The sequence below is a fragment of the Nycticebus coucang genome, chromosome X, assembly GCF_027406575.1.
Source record: "Nycticebus coucang isolate mNycCou1 chromosome X, mNycCou1.pri, whole genome shotgun sequence".
Taxonomy (NCBI): domain Eukaryota; kingdom Metazoa; phylum Chordata; class Mammalia; order Primates; family Lorisidae; genus Nycticebus; species Nycticebus coucang.
In genome coordinates this window covers 7854379-7877987 of record NC_069804.1, presented here as the reverse complement: position 1 = coordinate 7877987, position 23609 = coordinate 7854379, and the positions used below count along the sequence as shown (strand labels likewise).

Here is a 23609-nt window from a genome sequence, read left to right as displayed (position 1 = left end):
TGGTCTTTGACAGTCAAATAAAAGGCTAGAAATAACAATAAAAGCCCTCCAGATCCTCACCCTCCTCCCCACCCCAACTCCCACAGAGGAGCAACCCAGTCAGCACCCCCCCAGTCCACTCTCTCCTCCACAGGTTTCTGCTCTGCTGAGGTTTAAAAGCAAATAAAGATCCAGTAGAAAAATAGGGCAGCCAATCCTGGTGGCTGCAGTGGATAGTGGCTCCCATCCTCTTTGGGAAGCCCCGCCTACCTACTGCATGCACTGGGCAAGGGTTCACATTGTGTGACAGCTCACGGCAGTGTTGTTGTCAGGTAGGGCAAGAGTTTGCCTGTGAAAACCGGACTCCATTTAGTCAGTTTTTGCTCTAGAAAATGAGAGAAGGAAATGTCTTAAATGTCTGTGAGTTTGACCAGTGACACAGCTAACTGGCCACACTGGCCCTTGCCCGGGGTGTTTTCCTTCCTTACGGGAGGTCAGAGAGCTGCAGAGAGCCGCCAGTTAGCAGCCCAGCCCTAGTCACATGCTGCTTGCTCGTCTTTCCTTTGCGTTTTAAAAAAGTTGACGTAAAATTCACATACCAGGCTTAGCGCCCATAGCACAGTGGTTACGGTGCCAGCCACATCCACCAAGGGTGGCTGGTTCGAACCAGGCCCAGCCAGCTAACCAACTGCAACAAAAAAATAGCTGGGCATTGTGGCAGGTGCCTGTAGTCCCAGCTACTTGGGAGGCTGAGGCAAGAGAATCACTTAAGTCCAAGAGCTTAAGGTTGCTGAGAGCTGTATGCTGTGGTTCTCTACCGAGGGTGACATTATGAGACTCTGTCTCGAAGAAAAAAAAAATTCACATACCATAAAATTGACCCTTATAAAGTGGGTGCTTCAGTGGTTTTTTTTTTTTTTTCTTTTTTGCTGTTTTTTTTTTGGCCGGGCCTGTGTTTGAACCTGCCACCTCCAGCGTATGGGGCCGGCGCCCTACTCCCTTGAGCCACAGGCACTATCCTACTTCAGCCCTGGTTTTTAGTGTGTTTGCTGCTGTGTCCATCCAGAACACCGCTGAACCCCTCTGCTTCTCCCCGCTCCCTGCAGCCATGAATCTGCGTTCTGTCTCTGTAGATCTGCTTCTCCTGGGTTTTTCATGTAAGTGGCATTGTATAATATTTGTCCTTTTGTATCTGGCTTCTTTTATTTAGGATCAAGATCCACCCATGTTGTAGCATGATCAGAATATTGTCCTTTTTATGGCTGAATACCGTTCGGTCATACAGATGGACGCTCTGTTTCTTTTTTTTTTTTTTTTTGTAGAGACAGAGTCTCACTGTACTGCCCTCGGGTAGAGTGCCGTGGCGTTACATGGCTCACAGCAACCTCTAACTCTTGTGCTTACGCGATTCTCCTGCCTCAGCCTCCCGAGCAGCTGGGACTACAGGCGCCCGCCACAACGCCCGGCTATTTTTTTGTTGCAGTTTGGCCGGGGCTGGGTTTGAACCCGCCACCCTCGGCATGTGGGGCCGGCGCCCTACTCACTGAGCCACAGGCGCCGCCCAAGGACGCTCTGTTTCTTTAATAACTACTGGTGACTGCCCCAAACCCCAGAAGGCTATGAGGCGTGTGGCTGCTGGAGATTGTGAACCTTGCCTGAAAGGATTGCATAGTCTGTTGGAGAAATTTTTTTTTAAACATTCTAAAAATTAAAAAAAAAAGAAGAAACATTTTAAAAATGATTTTATCTAGGCCAGGTGCAGTGGCTTATGCCCATAATCCCAGCAGTATGGGATGCTGAGGTTGAAGGATGCCTAGAGTTCAGGAGTCGAGACCAGCCTGAGTAACAGTGAGACTCCATTTTACTAAAAATAGAAAAATTAGCCAGGTGTCATGGCGGGCACCTGTAGTCCCAGCTACTCAGGACGCTGAGGCAGGAGGCTCACTTGAACTCAGGAGTTTGAGGTTGCTGTGAGCTAGGGTGTCACAGCACTCTAGCTTGGGCAACAGAGTGAGACTCTATTTCAAAAAAAGAAAATCATATTCTATTCTAAAAATAGGATAATCAATGGAAATACCAGTTTAAGAAAATATTGGAGGGGAAAAAAGCATATAAGAAAAGCCTTTTGAGAAAAACAAGAACTATAATTGATATTTCTGAGTATAGAAAGGATTTCTGGGCTCGGTGCCTGTAGCACAGTGGTTACGGTGCCAACCACATACACTGAAGTTGGTGGGTTTGAACCCAGCCCGGGCCAGCTAAAAACCACAATGACAACTGCAACAACAATAACAAAATAAATAAATAAAATTTTTTAAAAAAGGGATTTCTGTAAAAATGACAGCTGTCAGTTTAGAATGCATAGTGACACATTGTTAGCTAACATCTGTTGGGTCAGACTTTTTAAGGACTGCTTGAAACAGAGTAAGTTTGCAAAATTAACAAGAAAACATCTCCTGCTAATGTACGAGTATAAAGTGGCCAAGCATGGTGGCTTGACCCTGTAATCCCAGCCACTCAGGAGGCTGAGGTAGGAGGATTACTTGAGACCAGAAACTGGAGGCCAAACTATGATTGTTGCACTGCACTCCTGCCTGAGCAGTACAGTGAGACCCTGTCTCTGCCTCTAAAAAACATTTTTTTAGGGCGGTGCCTGTGGCTCAAAGGGGTAGGGCGCCAGTCCTATATGCTGGAGGTGGTGGGTTTAAACCCAGCCCAGGCCAGAAACTGCAAAAAAAAACAAAAAAAAAAACAAAACAAAACATTTTTTTAAGTATAAAGTGGAGGTGCTGCTGAGGTGACAGTTAGGGTCTTAAGTTTATGTCTAGTCATCCTTGGAATATCTTGAAATGTCTATAACATGCAGTCATCACCAGTTAGTATGGTAACTCTCTGCAGGAATTTGCATATATTAATCTAGTAAGAATTAGGGGGACTTTTATTCAGAAATTAAATCATTTAACTGTTTTGCTGCCCAGGACATTTTAGCACAGTTTACGAAGATTTCCACATCGGACTTTAAGCTGTCATCACTGTTGTACTGTCTGGGGACAATTTTAGGATTCCTTTTAACTCTTCCCTTGTATTTCTCTGGGGCTACTTGCCTGTCACCTGGGAATTCACTTTTTTTCCCTGTCAGTACTGGGAGAAGCTCTGAATGTCATTCAAATTTTCTTACCAGAGCTTTACCAACCTGCAGAAATGTTTCCTAATCTGCCTCCCTCCTGGCCTTGGGCACAGGCCAATTGTGAGTCCCTGGGACTAAATCCTCACCTATCCCTCTCCCTAAACAGAGCTGAATTGGGGTAAGTTAAATGTGCGTATGAAGCTATTTCTGTGCATAAAGTCAAAGAAAACCCTCTACCAGAACTTTTTGGTGACTAACCTGATGGTTACCACTTAAGTGGGTACCAGAAAACTTGGGCTTAGGCTAAGTGAGGCTTCTCCCTGTGTGAACTGTCCAAACGAAGCTCAGCTTGTTCTGCTTTAGATTTTGCTGCAAGGCCAGGTGGCTCACGCTTAGCCGTCTGAATTGTTAACTATCTGATGTGGGCTGCCACACAAAAGGAATGCTTGCTGAGCATGTGCTAAATGGTTAGCCCCAACCAGAGGGAGTATGTGTGTGCCTGGACACAGGAAAGCAGCTCTAACGATATCACAATCTCTCAGGACCACCGTGTCTTATTGCAGATTGAAAGTTCCTAATGCAGTGTGTGACTCAGCATTCAAGTCTCAGATCTGCTAAGGGGCTGTGAGAATCCCAAGAACTTGCTTGGGCAGGGGGTCGCCCCGGGCACCAGAAGGTCCCTGCAGGGACACCCGGTCAGTAGGGAAGGAGTTGGTGTCCCCCAACAGCCCTGATGACTTGTCCTGTCAGGTCCTTAGCACTTTTTCTCTGCACTGAGACCTCCAAGACCCCTAGAGAAGCCCAAGGCACTTGGGCTTCTGGGGAAGCCCTGCTGCAGGGGCCCATCTTACCTGGCAGGGCTCAGGTCTTCCTCCCAGCAAGGTTTGTTTCAGGAAAGTCCTGTGTAAATATCTCTTTCATGGTGCCCCAGGGGGAAGATGACAGGGCCAGAAACTCTTCAAACAACAGGACCCAGGGCACATCCCAAAGGGTGAGGTCACAGGGGAGTGTCCTCAGTCTAGGCCTTGATCATGAGTAGCTGTGTGACGGCCCACCCTGGAGTCTTGTTGAAAACCACCACATAAATCAGCCGAGTTCCCATGAGTCCCGGATGTCCAGATGAGCAGTGGGTGACCCTGTTAGAATCGAGTCTTTGTGATATGTCACCAGCCCCTCCGGCAGGAGCTCGCACACTTGGCCTGACTCACCCAGACCTGAGATTCTCCCAGACCCGTCTGGATGCAGCTCTGGGAGGGAGATGGGAGTGACTCATGCTGTCCCTGCTGGCCAAAGTATATGTGAGCACCTGTGCCCTCTAGCGCACATGTGTTTGTTGGGGGACAGAACAGCCTCACGTGCGTCCTCTCCGTGACATCAGATGTTGCCACCTCTTGTCTGCAGCCTGGGATTCCCGATGTCTTTCCAGGAACACTGTCCTGTTGCCACAGTGTATCACCCCCCTCTTCCATGTCGCGGCAGCGCGCTGTTGGCCCCTCAGGTGTCTTCCCACCCTGCATGACTCTCTGGGCTCCCTCTGCCCCATTCATGCCTGACAGCTTTCACGAGGGCTCTCGGCAGCAAGTGCTGCCTCTGGATAGCATCCTGGTCTCAAGTGGACCGTCCTTGTCCCCTGGATGTGCTTGGTGAGCGCCTTCCACGTGCTAGCCACTGAGGCACTAGTGATGTTCTGCTGGCAATTAGACAAGTTCCCTGTCCACTGAGACCGTCTGTCCTAGTGTCAGGGACAGAGAATGAAAAACACAAATAATTGCACACGACTCCGTCTGGCTAGTGACAGGCTGGAAGGATACCAGGGTGGCAGCCAGTGGGAGACTGGTTTTAGAGGGGGCTCGCAGCAGTCTCCCTGAAGATGAGGTGACCCTTGACCTGAGACCAGAATGCAGCATAAGATCTGTGAGGAAATCTACACAAGAGCCTTACAGGGAGAGAAAGAGCTGTGCAGGCGGCCGGGTGTGGTGGCTCACGCCTGTTAATCCCAGCAATCTGGGAGGCCGAGGCACGTGGAGTGCCTGAGCTCACAAGTTCGAGACCAGCCTGAGCAAGAGCGAGACCCTGTCTCTAAAATGCCTGGCATTGTGGAGGGCGCCTGCAGTCCCAGCTACTCGGGAAGCTGAGGCAACTGGATCCCTTGAGTTCAGGTGTTTGAAGTTGCTGTGAACTATCATGCCAGGGCACTCTACCCAGGGTGACACAATGAGACTGTCTCAAAAACACCCCCCAAACCCAAAAACCTCATTATTAGAGAAAGCAAACATGACCACAGGAGAATGACAACAAAATCAAAAGGATAGTAGGACTAGCCTCCCATAGTTACTGAAAATTAGCTACTAGTTTGGCCTTGAGCTTCCTGGATGGGTAATAAAGAGAAAATATCATCAGTTGTAAGATTCGTAATCACCTGCAAGAAAACACAGCGCATGGAAGCAAATTCTCTTGACACCCGGGCCTGAGAAAACGTCTGCAGTGATTACTGTTGAAGGGATGTGGGGTGACGCTGGGCAGATGTGGACGTACACATGCTGGTATTAAAAAAACAGAGCTTTTGCCACTTTCTTGTCACATCCAGCGTCCCAGTTCATGATCAGAACAAAGAATCTCACTCTGGGGAACCCTGATCAGGCATGTGCTATGGGGTATGTGATTGGAGCTTGAGAGACGGGTGGGCAACCGTGGGGAACAGTTAGGTGTTGGCGGGAGGAGCTCTCTGCACCACGGGCCTGTGGCACCATTCTTGAGAAGACAACATGGAGGTGGCTGGTTTTAGGAGGGCCGTCTGTCTCCTGCTGGTCACATCTGGTGTTGACTGTAGGCAGCCACAGGGTCCTCAGTAGTGTGTCGCCCCCGTGGAAGGTCCCAAGAGCACTCGTCCTCTGTTCTAAGCTGCAGCAGGTGTCCCCATGTCAGAAGCCGCAGTTCCCTGCACCGTCTACAGGGCCATCCTACTTCACTTGTCCTAGACACTCCTGTAGGATCAGTGTCATCTTCCAAAATGACTGAATAAAATGTAGATGGAAGGATAATGTAGCTTCCTTCTTCTCCCACAGAAGAGATGGCCGCTGGGACGTTGGCAGGGGCAACACCAGGGAGCGGTTCCGTGCCGAGGACGTTCCCTGAAGCTGATGACAAACCTTCATCACTGTCTTGTCTCTTTTCATCCTCAGGTTCTGACACCAGCACAATTGAAATCCACACTACAAGTGGGCCCCACATCAACAGTGAGGTCGGCTCTGCACCCCAAACCCATGGAGACCTGTGAAGCAACACTGTGGGGTCCAGAGCCATCTTCCTGAGACTCCACCTTCTGTTCTCCAGAGCTGTTTCTCCCCTCGCCCCACCACCAGGTGTGGCACCCACGCCCCACTCCATCCCCAGCCTCGGTCTCGTCACCACACAGGAGCTGCTTCCTCGGGGTCCCTGCAGCTCTGGGAGGGAGACTGGAGCGTATGATGGGAAGTGGCCCCCCAGCACACACATGGGCAGGGAAGAATTCCTCACAGGCCACCAGCAGCTTCTCTAGACCCATGGCTGCCAGTAGGAATCTCCCTGGGCCTGGCTGTGGTGTCAGTGCTAGACCTGAATACTTGGGAAAGTTCCTAAATAAAGGAATTGTGACTGAGCTCCGGCCTCACTCCGATTTTGTCCAAACACTTCAAAATTCACAGGTGGTTTCCGGCACATGAATGGGCCCTGTGCTGCGCACAGCAGTGACACAATCTAAGCTTGGGACTGACTGTGCTCAGATCGTTGCCTGGGTCTCCATCTTTCCATCACTTCAGATATGTGATGGTATGAAAAGTTCATGGGAAAGTGGGATTTAAAGACAGAATAAAAAAACGTATAAACTTTACTTTTCAGCACAAGCTCCATCAAGGTTAGGACACTTCTATAAGCAGTGGTATCAGCCATGTGGTCAAAATTGAGGGTCCTGGGAATTTAACCCCATCAATGTAGTCTTTACATAATTAACTGAAGAAAAAAGGGCATCTTTTACAGAATTTTTGAGATCAGGAAACAAAAATAATTCAAAAGGCATCCAAGTAGGACCGTGAGGTGGGCGGCTGATAATTTACCATTGAAACTCTGGCAAACTTGCCCTTGTTTGATTAGAGGGATGAGCTGGAGCTCTGCAGTGAAGGACCCTCTGCTGAAACTTTCCTGGGTGTTTTCTGCCAAGCTTGGGCTAACTTTCACTAAACACTCTCCTCATAAGCAGATGTTATCATTCTGGGACCCTCTGGACAATCAACCAAATTTTTTTTTTTTTTGAGACAGAGTCTCACTATGTCAAACACTCAGAGTGCCGTGACGAAGGGCAACAAAGTGAGACTGTCTCAAAAAAAAAAAAAAAAAACCCCAAGATCTGATGCCTGTGCCCAGCAGCTTAGACCGAGGCTGAGTGGACACCTTGTGTGGCTGCTTGCTGGGTCCCGGGCCAGGCCTCGGCACCAGGGACAGACAGAATGACCATGAGATGTTGCAGATCTAGTCATCCAAGGGAGTGAGGGAGCAGTGATGGAGCAAAAAAGCGAAGGAGAGGCTGACAGCCAGCTCTGGTTCTCAGCGAGCTCCTTGTGAGGCTGCCATGGCCGTGCACAGGGGCATGTGCTGCTCGAGGGAGGGTGATGAGGACGGAGTGAAGGATACCAGCAGTAGGAAGGCTCCTGAAGAGGGGAGAGAGCACGGGGACTTACAGCTGGGAGGCTGGGCACAGGACACCCAGGCAGAGGTGGGGCCGGGAGGGAAGGTGAAGCTGCCCCCTCCTGAGTTTCCCCTTGATGTTCACTTGCTGGCCAAGTCTGCACCCAGTCTGGTTACCAGTGACACCATAGGAACCTTTCTAGCAGCCTTTCAGATTAACAGAGTGCCCTCCTCTGCAGCTGGGTTCCTGGGCAGAACACACACCGGCCCTGTGCCTGCGCTTGCTGGAGGATAATGTGCATCCTCACGGAAGGCCCCATCCTGTGGAGCACTCAATTCCTGAGGGCGGGTGCTCAAAATAACTTTTCCCTCCTACTACCCAGGAGGAAGGCTGTCTCCTGGCCTTGCTTACCTTGCTGTGGATCAGACAGTGCTGAGACAAAGCTCCCACACTGGAAAAAAATGTCCCTGTAAATGTGTGACCCCCCGCCCCCATAATTCAGTCTACAAAGTGACTGCCCGCTCCTGCCCATAGATGCCGACAACACCGAGGACATTCTCAAATCCTTCTGAAACAGCACCAAGATGGGGGCAATTAAAAAAGAAAATGAGCTCTCTGTTCAGTGAATTGAAAGTTAGATTCCCCACATAAATAAAAGTGGGAGCCTCGATGAACAAGGAAAACATTTTTAGAATCACTGCAGTGAAAGGGTCCACTGAAGGCTCCTCCCCCCGACCTCTGCCCCGAAGGTGACAATTGCTCATTTAACGTTTAGTCTTTTAAAGAAAAAAATTTTTCTTTTAACAGGTCTCATTCTGTTGCCCATGTTGAGATGGCTCTTAGCTCACTATAGCCTCGAATGCCTCAGCTCAAGTGATTTCCTGCTTTAGACTCCCAAGTAGCTGGGACTTAATGCTGAGATGGAGAACCACGTCTGGCTGGACGCCTGACACAGACAATAAAAACCACAGAAGCCAGAATTCAAAACTTCAGTGAATGGTGGAAACATTTCTGCATCGGACAAGAAACAATTAACCACCACCATGCCCGGCTAACTTTTTAATTTTGTAGAGATGGGGTCTTTCTATGTTGCCCTAGCTAGTCTCAAACTCTTGGCCTCAAGCGATCCTCCTGCCTTGGCCTCCCAAAGTGCTGGGGTTACAGGTGTGTGAGCCACTGCTCTGGCTACATTTAGTCTAAACTTGCCAATTCAAGGAATCTGGGATGTGACCTTTTCAACAGCCTGAGTCATCTGGGAAGGCCACAGGCATTTGGATATTTCCCAGGCAATTATCCACAGCAGCCTTGACCCAGACGGAGCCCCAAAGTCTTTGTCTACAGCAGCGTGAGGGAAACAACGGTTTCCATGACTCACCTTCATGGTGAGGACTTTCTTAGACTCTAAGAGCAGTGGTTCTCAACCTTCCTAATTACGCAATGTACTTTCATTGTTAAAAAGGGGCCACGACCCATAGGTTGAGAACCACTACTCTCAGAGTAAACCCATCTCCTTGGGTCTCTGAATCTATTGTCTCCTTCATAGAATAAGGATTGCAACGTCCATTAACTAATTGCATTATATAATATCCGCCAATTAATTAAAGTGACATAAATGAAAACATAAATCAGAGTGTGGCACAGAGAAAACATCGGTCCGTGATTGCTACACGTCAGCCTGCATTGTGCAGAAGTAAAGGTCAGAAGTCATCCCCTCCTGTAACTGGAAAGCTCATCAGATTTACTCAGGGCTAGTCCTTGAATTGAAACTCCCAATGAACCAAACTGCTGACAAGAGAAAATTCATTTGTGTGGCCTTTTTGAAAATAGCCAGCCTGAAATAAAGTAACGAGACCCACTAAGAAGCAAGCTCCCTGCACATGGTGCTGTGCCAGCCACCTCGCCGTGCTGTGCCAGCCACCTCGCCGTGCTGTGCAGGGGTGGTAGCAGGCACTCAGACCCTCGTGTGCAGGGACCCTGCGCTCTGCCTCCCACCACGGGGGCAGCATGCCCCAGGGTTCCTGGGCACCAGGAAGGAAGCACACCCACCAAATTCTCTAATATCAAAATAGAGCAATTTATTCAAGACACTGAATATGATCTGTTGATTCTCTCTTGAAACAAATGAGCTACGACACACAGGTGATTTTTTTTTTTTTTTTCCAAAGAGCGTGAGGGTGAGCATGGGTGGCGAAGAGAATGGAACAGGGGTGGATGTCGTTTGAACAGAATCTGGAAAATGCTGATGGAGAACCACGTCTGGCTGTACGTCTGACACAGACAATAAAAACCTCAGAAGCCAGAATTCAAAACTTCAGTGAGTGGTGGAAAGAACATTTCTGCATCGGACAAGAAACACAATTAAAAAAAGAAAAAGTGAAACAAAAGGTTAGAAGAGAGGAAAATAATAAGGAACAAAGCAGACCCTTACGTTGACAAAGTGCACTTGACTTGGCTCCATGATCTAGTTTTAAAAAGACGAAACAAGTCCAGTCCTACAGTGCTGTGGGTTAAGAGGGTTGAGCCCTGTCGCATCCGGCCCATTTGGTCCCCCGTGGGCAGCATCCGTTTCCCAGGTGTCAGCCACTGCACACCCAACGAAAGACCTCAGAAGGGACCCTTGTGCTGTCTGCTCTCAAGGTTACGTTTGGTCACTAACACACTTTCCTCATCATTTTTTAAGAGCTGTAAATGTCGGACAAAAACATTCCAACATCAAGGCCACCCCCATGATGACAAAGATGAACCCGCCAACTTTCCGGCAGCAGAAGGATGAAGGAGGGCGCTGGCCACGTCCTCATGCTGGGCAGCCCTCTCAGCCAGCGGCAGGTGGGAAGCCGGGATGCAGACAGTCTCCATTCGTCCAAGGGTTCCTCACAGGCACAGGCATGGAGCCTGAGTCCAAAGTCACACAGCCCCGGGCTCCAACCTGACGATTACGATGAGGTTCACATACAAAAGACTATAGCCAACACTCTGGAGAGACCCTGGCTACTGACACTTATGTGAAGATGATCTAACGAATTCCTCACGGTACATCTGACCAGCACCATCGTATGGCATTCTGGTTTGTGAAATGCAAGCCGCAGCCCAACGATGGGGGTTAACATTTGATGGCTGACACTCTGTAGAGATGAGTGCATTTTTATGAGTGGGGCAGTAAAGATGGTCTTCATCTGGGCCCCCACAGACGGCCCCCCTAACCGAATGAGTCCTCAGGGCAGGAAGCTGTCAACTCGTCTGGGGACGATCTTCAAAGATGGGCATGGTGACGCCACCCAACTTTGGCCTTCTTTGCTAAGTGTTTAGGGAACAGAGCCTGAATAAAATACTCATCTCGGAAACAGAGCAGTCTTTTGGTCGTGAGGGTTTGAAGAATTCACATAACCAAGTGCAGGAGAGTGAATTAATTGAGAATGATTAACGCAACCTGGCTTTTGTGGCTGGTCCCAGCACATTCCTAGTCCTGGTCCCTCCCTGAAGGCTGTTTTTCAGCTCTATGGATGGACACCACCCTGTGATAACACCCTGTATTGCTGCTAGAACACATACCGGACTGAACCCTTCCCACTGTCTGACTCGGCAGCCCTCAAGGGCCTGGCCAACCTCCCCAGGTCCTCCTCTGCCCACAGGAAAGCCCGCGAGAGAGGACGCCCAGTCCTCAGACCGTGCCCCAGTTGCTAATCCAAAAAAATAAGTCAGCGTCGGCTCATGACAATGGGAGTACAACGGTCGCATGACCAATGAAAGGAAGCTCTTCTAGGAACACAAAGCTTTGTTTACTTTTTTAAAAACAGTAAAAAGATTCATTATTTAAAAAAAAAAAAAAAGAAGAATCTTTCTCCTAGTCTTTTGTGAGAGAAAGAAATTATAAAGGTGGCAGAAACTTCTAGTGACTTTCTACCTATGTAATTCATGTTCAGCACTGAAAAAAACCTTCCTTCCACGTTAACTTTTATCATCATTACACCAAGGGATGTGCCAGGGCCCTTTATGTGGGATCTGCATGGAAGGACTTGCTGAGTGTGCACTCCTGGTGGAGCAGCCTGCTGAGGGAAAGGTGCAGCCTATAGCAGGCTCCTGCTGGAGAGGACACTGCTACCCCATCAAGCTCCTAGAGGAGCAGCCTGCTGAGGGAAAGGTGCAGCCTGTAGCAGGCTCCTGCTGGAGAGGACACTGCTACCCCATCAAGCTCCTGGAGGAGCAGCCTGCTGAGGGAAAGGTGCAGCCTGTAGCAGGCTCCTGCTGGAGAGGACACTGCTACCCCATCAAGCTCCTAGAGGAGCAGCCTGCTGAGGGAAAGGTGTGGCCTGTAGCAGGCTCCTGCTGGAGAGAACACTGCTACCCCATATAGCTCCTGGTGGAGCAGCCTGCTGAGGGAAAGAAATGGCCTGTAGCAGGCTCCTGCTGGAGAGGACACTGCTACCCCATCAAGCTCCTGGAGGAGCAGCCTGCTGAGGGAAAGGTGCAGCCTGTAGCAGGCTCCTGCTGGAGAGGACACTGCTACCCCATCAAGCTCCTGGAGGAGCAGCCTGCTGAGGGAAAGGTGTGGCCTGTAGCAGGCTCCTGCTGGAGAGGACACTGCTACCCCATAAAGCTCCTGGTGGAGCAGCCTGCTGAGGGAAAGGTGCAGCCTGTAGCAGGCTCCTGCTGGAGAGGACACTGCTACCCCATCAAGCTCCTAGAGGAGCAGCCTGCTGAGGGAAAGGTGCAGCCTGTAGCAGGCTCCTGCTGGAGAGGACACTGCTACCCCATAAAGCTCCTGGTGGAGCAGCCTGCTGAGGGAAAGGTGCAGCCTATAGCAGGCTCCTGCTGGAGAGGACACTGCTACCCCATCAAGCTCCTAGAGGAGCAGCCTGCTGAGGGAAAGGTGCAGCCTGTAGCAGGCTCCTGCTGGAGAGGACACTGCTACCCCATCAAGCTCCTGGAGGAGCAGCCTGCTGAGGGAAAGGTGCAGCCTGTAGCAGGCTCCTGCTGGAGAGGACACTGCTACCCCATCAAGCTCCTAGAGGAGCAGCCTGCTGAGGGAAAGGTGTGGCCTGTAGCAGGCTCCTGCTGGAGAGAACACTGCTACCCCATATAGCTCCTGGTGGAGCAGCCTGCTGAGGGAAAGAAATGGCCTGTAGCAGGCTCCTGCTGGAGAGGACACTGCTACCCCATCAAGCTCCTGGAGGAGCAGCCTGCTGAGGGAAAGGTGCAGCCTGTAGCAGGCTCCTGCTGGAGAGGACACTGCTACCCCATCAAGCTCCTGGAGGAGCAGCCTGCTGAGGGAAAGGTGTGGCCTGTAGCAGGCTCCTGCTGGAGAGGACACTGCTACCCCATAAAGCTCCTGGTGGAGCAGCCTGCTGAGGGAAAGGTGTGGCCTGTAGCAGGCTCCTGCTGGAGAGGACACTGCTACCCCATCAAGCTCCTGGTGGAGCAGCCTGCTGAGGGAAAGGTGTGGCCTGTAGCAGGCTCCTGCTGGAGAGGACACTGCTACCCCATAAAGCTCCTGGTGGAGCAGCCTGCTGAGGGAAAGGTGTGGCCTGTTGCAGGCTCCTGCTGGAGAGGCCCTGGTGCCCTGTCATGCTCTCGATGGACTGGCCATCACCGCCATGCTGAGGGAAAGGCATAGCCTGTCACATGCTCCTGGTGGAGTGGCCACTGCTGCCCTGCTGAGGGAATGTGTGGGTGACAGGTGGATCCAGCTGAGGTGTGGGCTTCTCCAGTGTACCCTCTGGTTCCAGAAACACTTCCTCGTGGTCCAAGCATGCTCCCGTTGTCACTGCTACAGTAAACACACTGCTCTTCCTCCACCCCAGAGCTGGGATCCTTCTCACTGGCTGCTGGAGGCCCCTGCTGTCTCAGGCGTGATCACCCCCAGGGGCGACCTCCATGGGTGTTTTCTTGACCACCTTTCATGAAGCTGAGGAGGAAGGGAAGAGTTTCTGCAGACCCTGCCTGTGTCTTCTTAAATTCTTTCTAAAATATGAATCACACAAAGCTCTCTATGTCTGATGGCCATTTTAGGATTTTAAAATTGTTTTAACATAAAAATATTTTTTTTTTTTCCAAAAATACTCCAGGCTCTTTCTCTTATAAGTCATTTTTTTTTCTCCTGTAAAAAGTTCCCCGGCCCTGCCTTCTTACATAAAGCACTTGTTATGCACCAAAAGTGCCCTTGAGACCTCAGATCTGAAGTGACTATGACAAAGGACAGAGAGAGAAAGAGAGAGAGAGAGAGAGAGAGACGGGGTGGGGGTGGGGTGGATGGGGGAGGACGCAAAGGGGGGGCAGGGAGGGTGGAGGTGGGGAAAGCTGTCCACCAGAGATCTTCTCATCGTGTCCACGTGGCTGTGCCTATGGAGGGTGCAGGGAAAGCCAGACCTCACCAGACAGAGGAGGAAGGTGGCGGGGGCGGCGGGCGATGGAGGCAAGGAGCAAACACCAACACCAGTTTCCATCTCAGACCGCAGGCCCTGGACGACACAATCCCAGCCAAGAGAAACACCACTGAACAAAGATCCTAGAAAGGAGACGGCCTTGTGGGGTGACGAAGTTGCACATCTCATTGGTACAAACTGGTCTCTGAAGATCCTTTCTCAGAGCCACTGTAGTGTCCAAATCGTTAGGGGAAACAAAACACAAAATAAAGTGATGCCACGGCGAGGGGGGTTTGTGGGGCTTTTTGTTCTTCCCCTTTTGGTAGGTTTATCACAGCATTTTTCTTTTTCTTTCCTCTTTTTTGGCACAGCTTTTAAAATTGTTTTCCACTCTGTTCTGTTCAGCCATCACAGAGCCTGTTCCGGATGGAAACCATGCACCATCCACCTGGTGGCCTCGCGTTCCCTGGACTGACTGTCCTCGGCGGGGACCATTCTTTCCCCCTTGGATATGACCGTGTTTTTGCTTTTGCTCTTGTTTGCCTTTTGTGTTTTATAAACTTCTTGATGAAGATTGTGATAAAAATACAGCCTCCTGCGGCCAGGGCTGGGCTGGTCTCAGAGTACACACTAACCAGGTCAGTGCGCACCGTTCTGGAGCTGGCAAGAGTTGTGTCTGAACAGTGCTGCAGCCTCACACATTCCCTGCTGGTCCTTTAGAATCGTTTGTCTCTTTTTTTCTGTGACATTTTGTGGTCACTTCCGCAGATCCAGAACACACACCTGGAAGGAAGGACAAAGCACCTGTTACCTGAGAGCCCACTGAAGGTGCCTTTAGAGCCGGGTGGGCAGGCCAGTGTCTGAGCATCCAGCACCCAGGACTCAAGCAAACAGCATAAGGAGGAGTCACGCAGGGTGCTGACAACTGTGGCGTGACCCTTGGCTGGTGTCCAGGCCAGATGTGTATGGTGGTGACACAGATGGAAAGCAAGGCTAAGTGTGGAGCTCTGGGAACAAATGGGGGCCACACCGACACATGGCTGGCCAGCCAGAATGCCGTTTGCCTTAGAGGTCAGGGCAGCCCAAACTCCTGGGGCAAATAAAAAATCTGGATGCCCCAGGGGCGGCGCCTGTGGCTCAAAGGGGTAGGGCGCTGGCCCCATATGCCAAAGGTGGCGGGTTCAAACCCAGCCCCCAGCTCAAAACTGAAAAAAATAAAATCTAGATGCCCCACGGTCGTAGAATCAGGCCTACTGGCACCCAGGAGGCCTGTGAGATGAAAGGCCATGTCTTGGTGCCAGAGGGGGCCCAGGCTGTGAGTTCAAACTTGGGCATGAGAGGAGTGAGCTGCTGCATCCCGACAACAGTGACATCGAGAGCTGGATGTTTCCTTGCCACGTGGGGACCCTGTCCTGGGCTCAGTGGGAGGCTGAGCAATGTTGCTGTGCTCCACTCACAAATGCCAAGAGCACAGTCATGTGCCGCAAACGTTTCCCTTCATCAAGGACACACCACACAGACAGCACCGCAGTGGGCCCGCTCGATGACAGTGCTGGATCTTTACTGTGCCTTTTCTATGTCTGGATGTGGCAGGAATACTCGCCATTGTGTTACCACGGCCTACAGTCAGTGGTACTATAGGTGTGGGCCAAGGGCAGTGCGTCACGCCATACACCCTGGGTGTACAGGAGGCCGGGCCACCGGGATCTGCAGGAGTGACGAAATCACCTAATGATGCATTTCTCAGAATGTCTTCATCACCCCCCAAATACCTCCAGACACTGTTTAATGTCCCCCAAGGGGGAGAATCACCTGTGCTGAGAGCCTCAAATTGAACTGCTGATTAGAGTGACCTGCTGCAAGGGACAAGGAAATGGACATTCCTAGACGTGGTGCCAACCCAGAGGGAATCCAGTGCAAAGCTTCCTTCCATAAGACAGGCTGGCTGAGAGACGGCTGTGTGCCAGATGCTAAGCTGTGTCCTCCAGGACACACACACCATAGACGCTCCGGGAACCCTCTCAGGACCAGCCACATGGTGTCACTGCCCCACCCACCCCCCAGCAAACCAGAGGTGCTGCTTACAGAGCCATCGGACGCACTGGCCCCCACTTTGTCTCCTCGGGCATTCCAGCACACCTCAAAGATGCCGCCGGTGCCTCGGTAGCTGTGGACGAGACTTCCACTCTGCAAAGAAAAGCAAAGCGGTCATCACTGAGACAGTGCCTCTGGCTCCCGCCCTGTGTCCATCACAGGTAGTTGGCCTTGAGCCCCTCACCTGCCTAACCTGGTCTGTTTCTTTGACAAACAGCCCCCTATCCTGCTAGCAATGAAAATAGCTATCTAATGATTAACTACTAATTAATTAACATATTGATTAAATGTATCGATATGTCATGAAGTTAAAGCCCAAATTATTTTTTGGACAATTAGTTTGAAAGATCAAATATATAATGTACATTGGTTTCTGCTTTAAACCAGCATTAAGTTGACAGATGTAACAGAGAGAGGAAGGATAAGGCTTTGGAAATACTGAACAAAACTTCACTAGTCACGGGCAGGACGAATCTGAAGATCAAGCCCAGGGAGTTCTCACAAAACCCTGGCTCAAATTCACTCTTTAAAGCAGCAGTCCCCAACCTTTTTGGTATCAGGGTCTGGTTTCATGAAAGACAATTTTTCCGCAGACTGGGGAGGGGGTGATGTAAGCACATTACCTTTACTATTCCCTTTACTTCTATTATTATTACACTGTAATAAACAGTGAAATAATCGTATGACTCACCATAACGCAGAATCAGTGGGAACCCTGAGCTTGCTTTCCTGCAACTAGATGGTCCTGTCTGATGGGAGACGGTCACACCTGAACTGTGTTGTTGCTATAAAGCTGGCCACCAGATGCAGCTTACTAGTCACTGGACACTCACTGGTAGGGTTTTTTTTTTTGAGACAGAGTCTCATGTTCCCCTTGGTAGAGTGCCGTGGTGTTAGACTCAAACTCTTGGGATTCAGCAATTCTCTTGCCTCAGCCCCTCAAGGACTTGGGACTACAGGCGCCCGCCACAACGCCTGGCTAACTGATAGTGGTTTTTTTTTTTTTGCAGTTTTTGGCCGGGGCTGGGTTTGAACTCGCTACCTCCAGCATATAGGGCTGGCTCCCTATTCCTTTGAGCCATAGGCGCTGCCCTGATAAGGTTTTGATATGAGTCTGCAAGCAGTTTTTTTATTACGGTCTCTGTGCAGTCAAACCTCTCTGCTAATGATAATCTGTATTTGCAGCCGCACCCCAGCACCAGCATCACCACTTCAGCTCCACTTGGAGCACTGACCATTGGATTCTCATAGGAGCCGCAATCCAGATCCCTCACGTAAGTGGCGTACAGTCGGGTTGATGCTTCTGTGAGAATCTAAGGTCATTACTGATCTGACGGGAGGCAGAGCTCAGGCAGTGATGTGAGTGAGGGGGAGCAGCTGTGAATACGGATGAAGCTTCACTCGCTCACCCACTGCTCACCCACTGCTCACCTGCTGCTGTGCTACCAGTCGACGGCCCAGGGGGTGGGGACTGCAGCTTTAATGGTGGCATTCTGTGAACTGGGAGAGGACCAAGTCAATAGGATTTTATTTTCATATTTAGAGGATTAAAATGAGCTTAAAGATTTTCTTTTTTGGTTGGTTTATCCAAAAGGGTTGAAATGATTCAATGAGTTCATGATGGCTCTGCCTCCTGCTTCTGTTCTTTATTCTTATTCTTATCTGACGAGTTTGGATATATAATACAGTGAATAAAGATGTACAATCGCTGTGGGTCTGAGCAAGCCTCCAGTCTTCCCTTAATTAATAAATAATTCATTCCGTCTGCAGAATGAATTAATAAATAATTCATTCCGACACATTCCTCTGTGTCGTTAATTGGACTAGTGGACAGCAACACACGCTACTAAAACAAAACATTTTCAGCTCCAAGTTTCAGATGCAGGCTGCATCTAGTTGATATAGCTTTTTCTTTTAAAGATGGGGGTCTCACTCTGTTGCCCTGCCTAGAATGGGAGTGGCACAATTACAGCTCACAGCGACCTCAAATTCTTGGGCCTCAGCCTCCTGAGTAGCTGGGACTACAGGTGTGCTGTCACACCTGGCTAATTGTAAAAATCTATTCATAGAGGTGGAGTCTCACTATGTTGCTCAGGCAGGTCTCAAATTCGTGAGCTCTAGGGATCCTCTGCCTCCTGGGCCTCCCAAAGTGCGAGGCTTATAGGCATGCACTACCATGCCCAGCCAATCATGTCATTTACTGACGATGTCGTTTCACAAGTACATCTATGGCAGCTATTTCTAGCAAGCATTTCATGAATAGAGACCTTTGCACGTGAGTCCTGAGATGAACGTTTCCTGGGAGGCCCTTCTAGAGCTGTGGGACTGGGCTTGGCGTCAGGCTGCTTCTACACAGTCCACCATTCCCTTCCCTCCCTTGAGAGCGTGTGGTTCATGTGAGGCAAGTTCCTGGGAACCTGGGAAGCCTGTGATCTCAGGGGACCCCTTGCAGTGTGCACTGCTCATTGACAATCTCCTCCTGCCGGAGGGGGCATGAACTTGACAAAGCAAATCCACCTCGATGTCACTAAAGTCAAAAGGATTTAAGACCATGGATCAGATCAAGTGGGGTGTAAGCCATCCTGGGCTCTAACCAGTGGATCCTTGGTTATTTTCCGTGACTCTTGCCATCACCCCATTCGTCAATCCCGTAAGAAAGAGAATGAAAGTCTGACCGCCCAACTCAGTCCTTATCCGACACGGCACTAGTCCCCAACATTTCCACTCTTCCTACTCAGGATTCATCCATCATCAGGTGTGGCCAGAGGCACCCACAGTAGATCCTGTCTCCTTTTGGTCCCTGATAAGAGGTTCAACCCAACATTGATATACCCCGTGCTACTAAAACAAAACACTTTCAGCTGTACGTCTCAGGGGTGTGACAGCAGCAAACACGTTCCTTGGAATTCCCTGATTTGCTCCTCAGCAGAGATGAAGGAGCAAATGGAGCTAGCGTGGGTTGAGGGCAGCAGAGCCAGCTTCAACCCAGGAAAGCACAGATGGAAGGACGTTGCCCTGCTCTCCAGCCTTGGGGTCCAGAGGGCAGTATATCCAGTGACAAGGTAAAAGCTTCTGCTCTTCCCAGATGCTGCTCGCTCATACCCGCCAGGAGGACCAGGCAGGTGGAAAGTCTCATGCCAGACTCAGAAAATTAAACAGAAGACGGTAGCTCGTGCTCCAAGGGAGAGCATTTACCAAGATGACGAGGTCAGAGCTTGGGCTCTGAGTCACACAGCTGACAGCCCCGTGGATAGCAGAAGCTGACCAAGTGTCTCTCTTGGGAGAAGATGCCACAGCCCATGACACCTGGCCGACAGTGCTCACAGGGGTGTGCTCGACCCATCGCCAGCATGAGCACCGTCTGAGCCTGGTGCCTGGGAATGTGACTACTGGGGCAGCTGCAGGCACCAGCTTACCTGGGTATTCCAGATGTGGACACACTTGTCGAAGGAGCCACTGGCCAGGTATTTCCCATCAGGGCTGAAAGCTACGCTGTAGACAGGCTCCTGATGCTTGGTCAGTGTGTGGATGCAGACGCCTCGCTCCACATCCCATAGCCGGACCGTAGAATCAAAAGAAGCACTAGGAAGACAGGAGAGAAGACACAGCCATGTCAGCGCGCTGGGTGGACGGTTTCTCCATGCTGTGTGGTGGGCCTCGGAGGGCTCGTCTTTCTGAGCTTTTATGTTTTGAAATAGAATAAACTGGTGAGGCTTTTCTATTCTAAAATGCAAAGTGGATGGATAGAAAATAAAGGCATAGCCATTAAATACCATTCCCCCCACCAAAAATCCCAACAACCCCCTCCCCCAAGATGGTGTTATTACGGAAATACATTCAGTTTTTTCTGTTTTCCACAGATAGGAATGGTAAATACTGTTAACATCTAGGCCGGGCGCAGTGGCTCACGCCTATAATCCCAGCACTCTGGGAGGCCAAGGCAGGTGGATCACCTAAGCTCACGAGTTCCAGACCAGCCTGAGCTAGAGCAAGACCCTGTCTCTAAAAATAGCTGGGCACTGTGGCGGGTGGCTGTAGTTTCTGCTACTCTGGAGACTGAGGCAAGAGAATTGCTTGAGCCCAAGAGTCTGAGGTTGCTGTGAGCTATGATGCTACAGCACTCTACTAGGGGCGACAAAGAAAGACTCTGTCTCAATAAATAAATAAAGGAAGAAGGAATAGAATATATGACTTGGTGCCTGTGGCTTGATCATGGCACCGGCCATACACCCAGGCTGGCGGGTTTTAACCCAGCCCAGGCCAGCTAAACAACAAAGACAACTGTAACAAAAAAATAGCTGGCGGGCGGCGCCTGTGGCTCAAGGAGTAGGGCGCCGGTCCCATATGCCGGAGGTGGCGGGTTCAAACGCAGACCTGGCCAAACAAAAAAAAAAAATAGCTGGGCATTGTGGTGGTTTCCTGTAGTCCCAGCTACTTGGGAGGCTGAGGCAAGAGAATTGCTTGAGCCCAAGAGTTTGAGGTTGCTGTGAGCTGTGATGCCGTGGCACTTACGGAGGGTGACATAGTGAGACTCTGTCTAAAAAAACAAAGAGAGAACCAACATCTATTATTATCCACTAAATTAATTCAGCCTTATTTGAAAAAACTGAGTAAATAAACATTTAAATTTGTTAACACTACAGGAATTAAAATATAATCACATCCATATATGTGATCACATTGCCAAGAGCTGTAGATATTATTTTCAAATTTAAAAGAGTAATACACATCACAGAGCTGTTATCTAGCTTTCTTTTTAAAATTTATTTTTAATTAATTTTTTTGAGACAGGTCTCTCTCTGTACTCAGGCTGGAGTACAGTGGTGCAATCATAGCTCACTGCAGCCTCCAGCTCCTGGGCTCAAGTGATCCTCCTGCCTCAGCCTCCCAAGTAGCTAGGATTACAGGCACCCATTATCATGCCCAGCTAACTTTATTTTTTTTTTATAGAGATGGAGTCTTTTTTTTTTTTTGTAGAGACAGAGTCTCACTTTATGGCCCTCGGTAGAGTGCCGTGGCCTCACACAGCTCAGAGCAACCTCCAACTCCTGGGCTTAAGCGATTCTCCTGCCTCAGCCTCCCGAGTAGCTGGGACTACAGATGCCCGCCACAACGCCCAGCTATTTTTTGGTTGCAGTTTGGCCGGGGCCAGGTTTGAACCCGCCACCCTCGGTATATGGGGCTGGCGCCTTACCGACTGAGCCACAGGCGCCGCCCGAGAGATCTAGTCTTGCTATGTTGATAAGGCTAGTCCCCAACACCTGGCCTCAAGTGATCCTCCTGCCTGTGCCTCTCAGAGGGCTGGTATTATGAGTGCCAGCAAATGGCCTTAGCCACTGCACCTGGCCTTGTTATCTGCCTGGCTTTCTCTGAGCGGGAACCCACTAGGCCAGTGGTTCTCAACCTTCCTAATGCCATGACCCTTTAATACAGTTCCTGTGGGTCACGACCCACAGGTTGAGAACCTGTGTACTAGGCACTGGTATGTCTCTTTTACACTTGCTAAAAGGAAAATTTATGCTCTTTTGGGGTACCACATGACATAAAAGTACCTTCCAAGTCTTCAAAAAATGTACCACATCGCAACAACTTAAGTGGATTTCAGGACAATGACTTGAAATATAAGAATTATGGCTTTTTTGCTCTTTATTCCTTGTTCAAACATTCAATGGATGCGAGAATCTTGTCGGGTTTTATAAGAGACAGCTTTGGGTCCAGGAACTGTCAACAACAAAAATCCTCCCTGCTGCCTGGCATGGCCACCCACCCAGCCGCCACACACACTCTGAGTGGGTGGTGATTCCTTCTCTAAGGAGGATGGTACCCACCACGCTCTTCTCCCCAACATCCTGAACCGCACAGCGGTTCCTGTTCAAACATTCCTCCCAAGTCTTGTCCTTTCTAGGCTGGACAACACCCATGTTCTGTAGACCAAAACCCTATGGGTCCGTATCACAGTTTCCAGCCCCCACACAGCCTCCTGCTTTGAGTGCCACCATCTCTTAATCTGGCATGTGACCAAGTGGCTCCTGCACTCGCCCTCACACTTGTGTTGTAGGGGACCCAGGAAGAGCTGGGAATGGCCTGGAAATCTTTATCACCACACAAAATACTCAGTATTGGCAGGTCTGGGTTAAGCCAAGGAAAGCAAGCCCAAGGTCCGGAATGCACTCTTCCAGCTTCCCTTCGGTGTCTGAACAAAAACCTTCACTAAAGCCAAGTTCTCAAAGGCTGGAGAGAGCACATTGATCCTACCAGCCTCATGGCCAAAATGACCTTTACTGGCCAAGCACAGTGGCTCATGCCTGTAATCCCAGCACTCTGAGAGGCCGAGGTAGATAGATCTTTTGAGCTCAGGAGTTTGAGACCAGCCCAAGTAAGAGCCAGACCCTGTCTCCACTAAAGATAGGAAACTTAGTTGGGTATTGTTTCCTATTGGTGGGCACATTTAGTCCCAGCTACTTGGGGGACTTAGGCAGAAGGATTGCATGAACAGAGGAGTTTAAGGTTGCTGTGAGCTAGGCTGATGCCATGGCACTCTGGCCTGGGTGACATTTTATTGCAGTCAGGTGTCACCTGACAATTCTATCTGGGCCCCTTCAAAGTGAGCTACCACCTCATTTAGCTTCAAAGGGCTTCAATACCCTGGCAATGCACTTTTGAAAGAGTTCCTGTCCTCTCTGTGTGTCAGTTAGTTTTCCTGGCCAAGCAGCTAACTTGGCTGTGGCAAGCCAGGACCGAGTCTGGGCTGAGCGGCCGCACTGCCTCACCTGGCCAGCATGATGCTGGAGTTTGGGTTGCTGGTGGCTGGCCCCGTGGGGCTCCACTTGATGGTGTAGATCTCCTTGCTGTGAGCCTGAAGGTCATGGACACACGTGTCCTGCTTCATACTCCAGATCTAGGAACACACGGGCAGCGATATAAACACATGTCCTTCCTCCTATGGGATGACCCAGTGGTGCTCATTTCATGAGCCCGGAGTAGGTGGGTGGCCCATGGGGTGTCCCGCGGAGCAGAGCCATGAGTGGATGGAGGCTCTGGGCTAGGCCACCTCAGTGATACCCCTGACTGAGAAGTAGGGGCTCCCGGGACAACAGAGAAAGGGGACATGCAGACAACATTGAACACCCAAAGACACCAGGGCTGTTGGGGATGAAAGAGCCTGCCCCTGCAGACGCCCACGTCACCTTCAATGTCATGTCATCTGAGCAGGATGCCAGCAACATTCCAGAAGGATCCCACTTGATGGCATTGACCTCATTCTGCAAGAGAACACAGGGTTTGAGAGACATGAAGGCCTTGCAGGTGTGGCCGGTGTCCACCAGGGGGCAGGAGAACACAGGGTTTGAGAGAGACATGAAGGCCTTGCAGGTGCCGCTGGCGTCCACCT

General features: G+C 50.3%; 3 protein-coding genes across 9 annotated transcripts in view; 2 read left to right on the top strand and 1 right to left on the bottom strand.

Moving 5' to 3' along the window:
• The window catches only part of GPR143 (G protein-coupled receptor 143), a 31772-nt gene extending 24914 nt beyond the window's left edge, over positions 1-6858 (top strand). Inside the window, exon 9 of the mRNA XM_053581008.1 lies at positions 6289-6858. Coding sequence (XP_053436983.1) covers positions 6289-6383 — 95 coding nt within the window. The 3' untranslated portion in view covers positions 6384-6858. The remainder of the gene's footprint in view (positions 1-6288) is intronic.
• Positions 6859-9816: 2958 nt separating this feature from the next.
• TBL1X (transducin beta like 1 X-linked) overlaps positions 9817-23609 on the bottom strand; it is a 220304-nt gene continuing 206511 nt past the window's right edge. For all 6 annotated transcript variants that reach the window (XM_053581002.1, XM_053581006.1, XM_053581001.1 and 3 more), the window contains 5 exons: positions 23407-23481; positions 22990-23117; positions 19636-19801; positions 16211-16312; positions 9817-14908 (listed from right to left, as the gene is read on the bottom strand). In XM_053581002.1, coding sequence (XP_053436977.1) covers positions 14882-14908; positions 16211-16312; positions 19636-19801; positions 22990-23117; positions 23407-23481 — 498 coding nt within the window. In that variant the 3' untranslated portion in view covers positions 9817-14881. The remainder of the gene's footprint in view (positions 14909-16210; positions 16313-19635; positions 19802-22989; positions 23118-23406; positions 23482-23609) is intronic.
• Positions 11740-13377, top strand: LOC128578390 (uncharacterized). 2 transcript variants are annotated; one of them, XM_053581010.1, is made up of 3 exons: positions 11740-12066; positions 12310-12795; positions 13039-13377. In XM_053581010.1, the coding sequence occupies exons 1-3, from the start codon at positions 11740-11742 to the stop codon at positions 13375-13377; spliced, it is 1152 nt and encodes a 383-aa protein (XP_053436985.1). The 2 variants fall into 2 exon arrangements, with proteins under 2 accessions (XP_053436985.1, XP_053436984.1); XM_053581009.1 differs by having other exon boundaries at positions 12229-12795.

Coding starts and splice junctions, on each gene's coding strand:
- LOC128578390 (XM_053581009.1), top strand. CDS start 11,740: ATGTGCCAGGGCCCTTTATGTGGGATCTGCATGGAAGGACTTGCTGAG. Junction 12,067..12,228: donor AGCAGCCTGCTGAGGGAAAG/GTGTGGCCTGTA, acceptor GCTGAGGGAAAG/GTGCAGCCTGTAGCAGGCTC. Junction 12,796..13,038: donor AGCAGCCTGCTGAGGGAAAG/GTGTGGCCTGTA, acceptor GCTGAGGGAAAG/GTGTGGCCTGTAGCAGGCTC.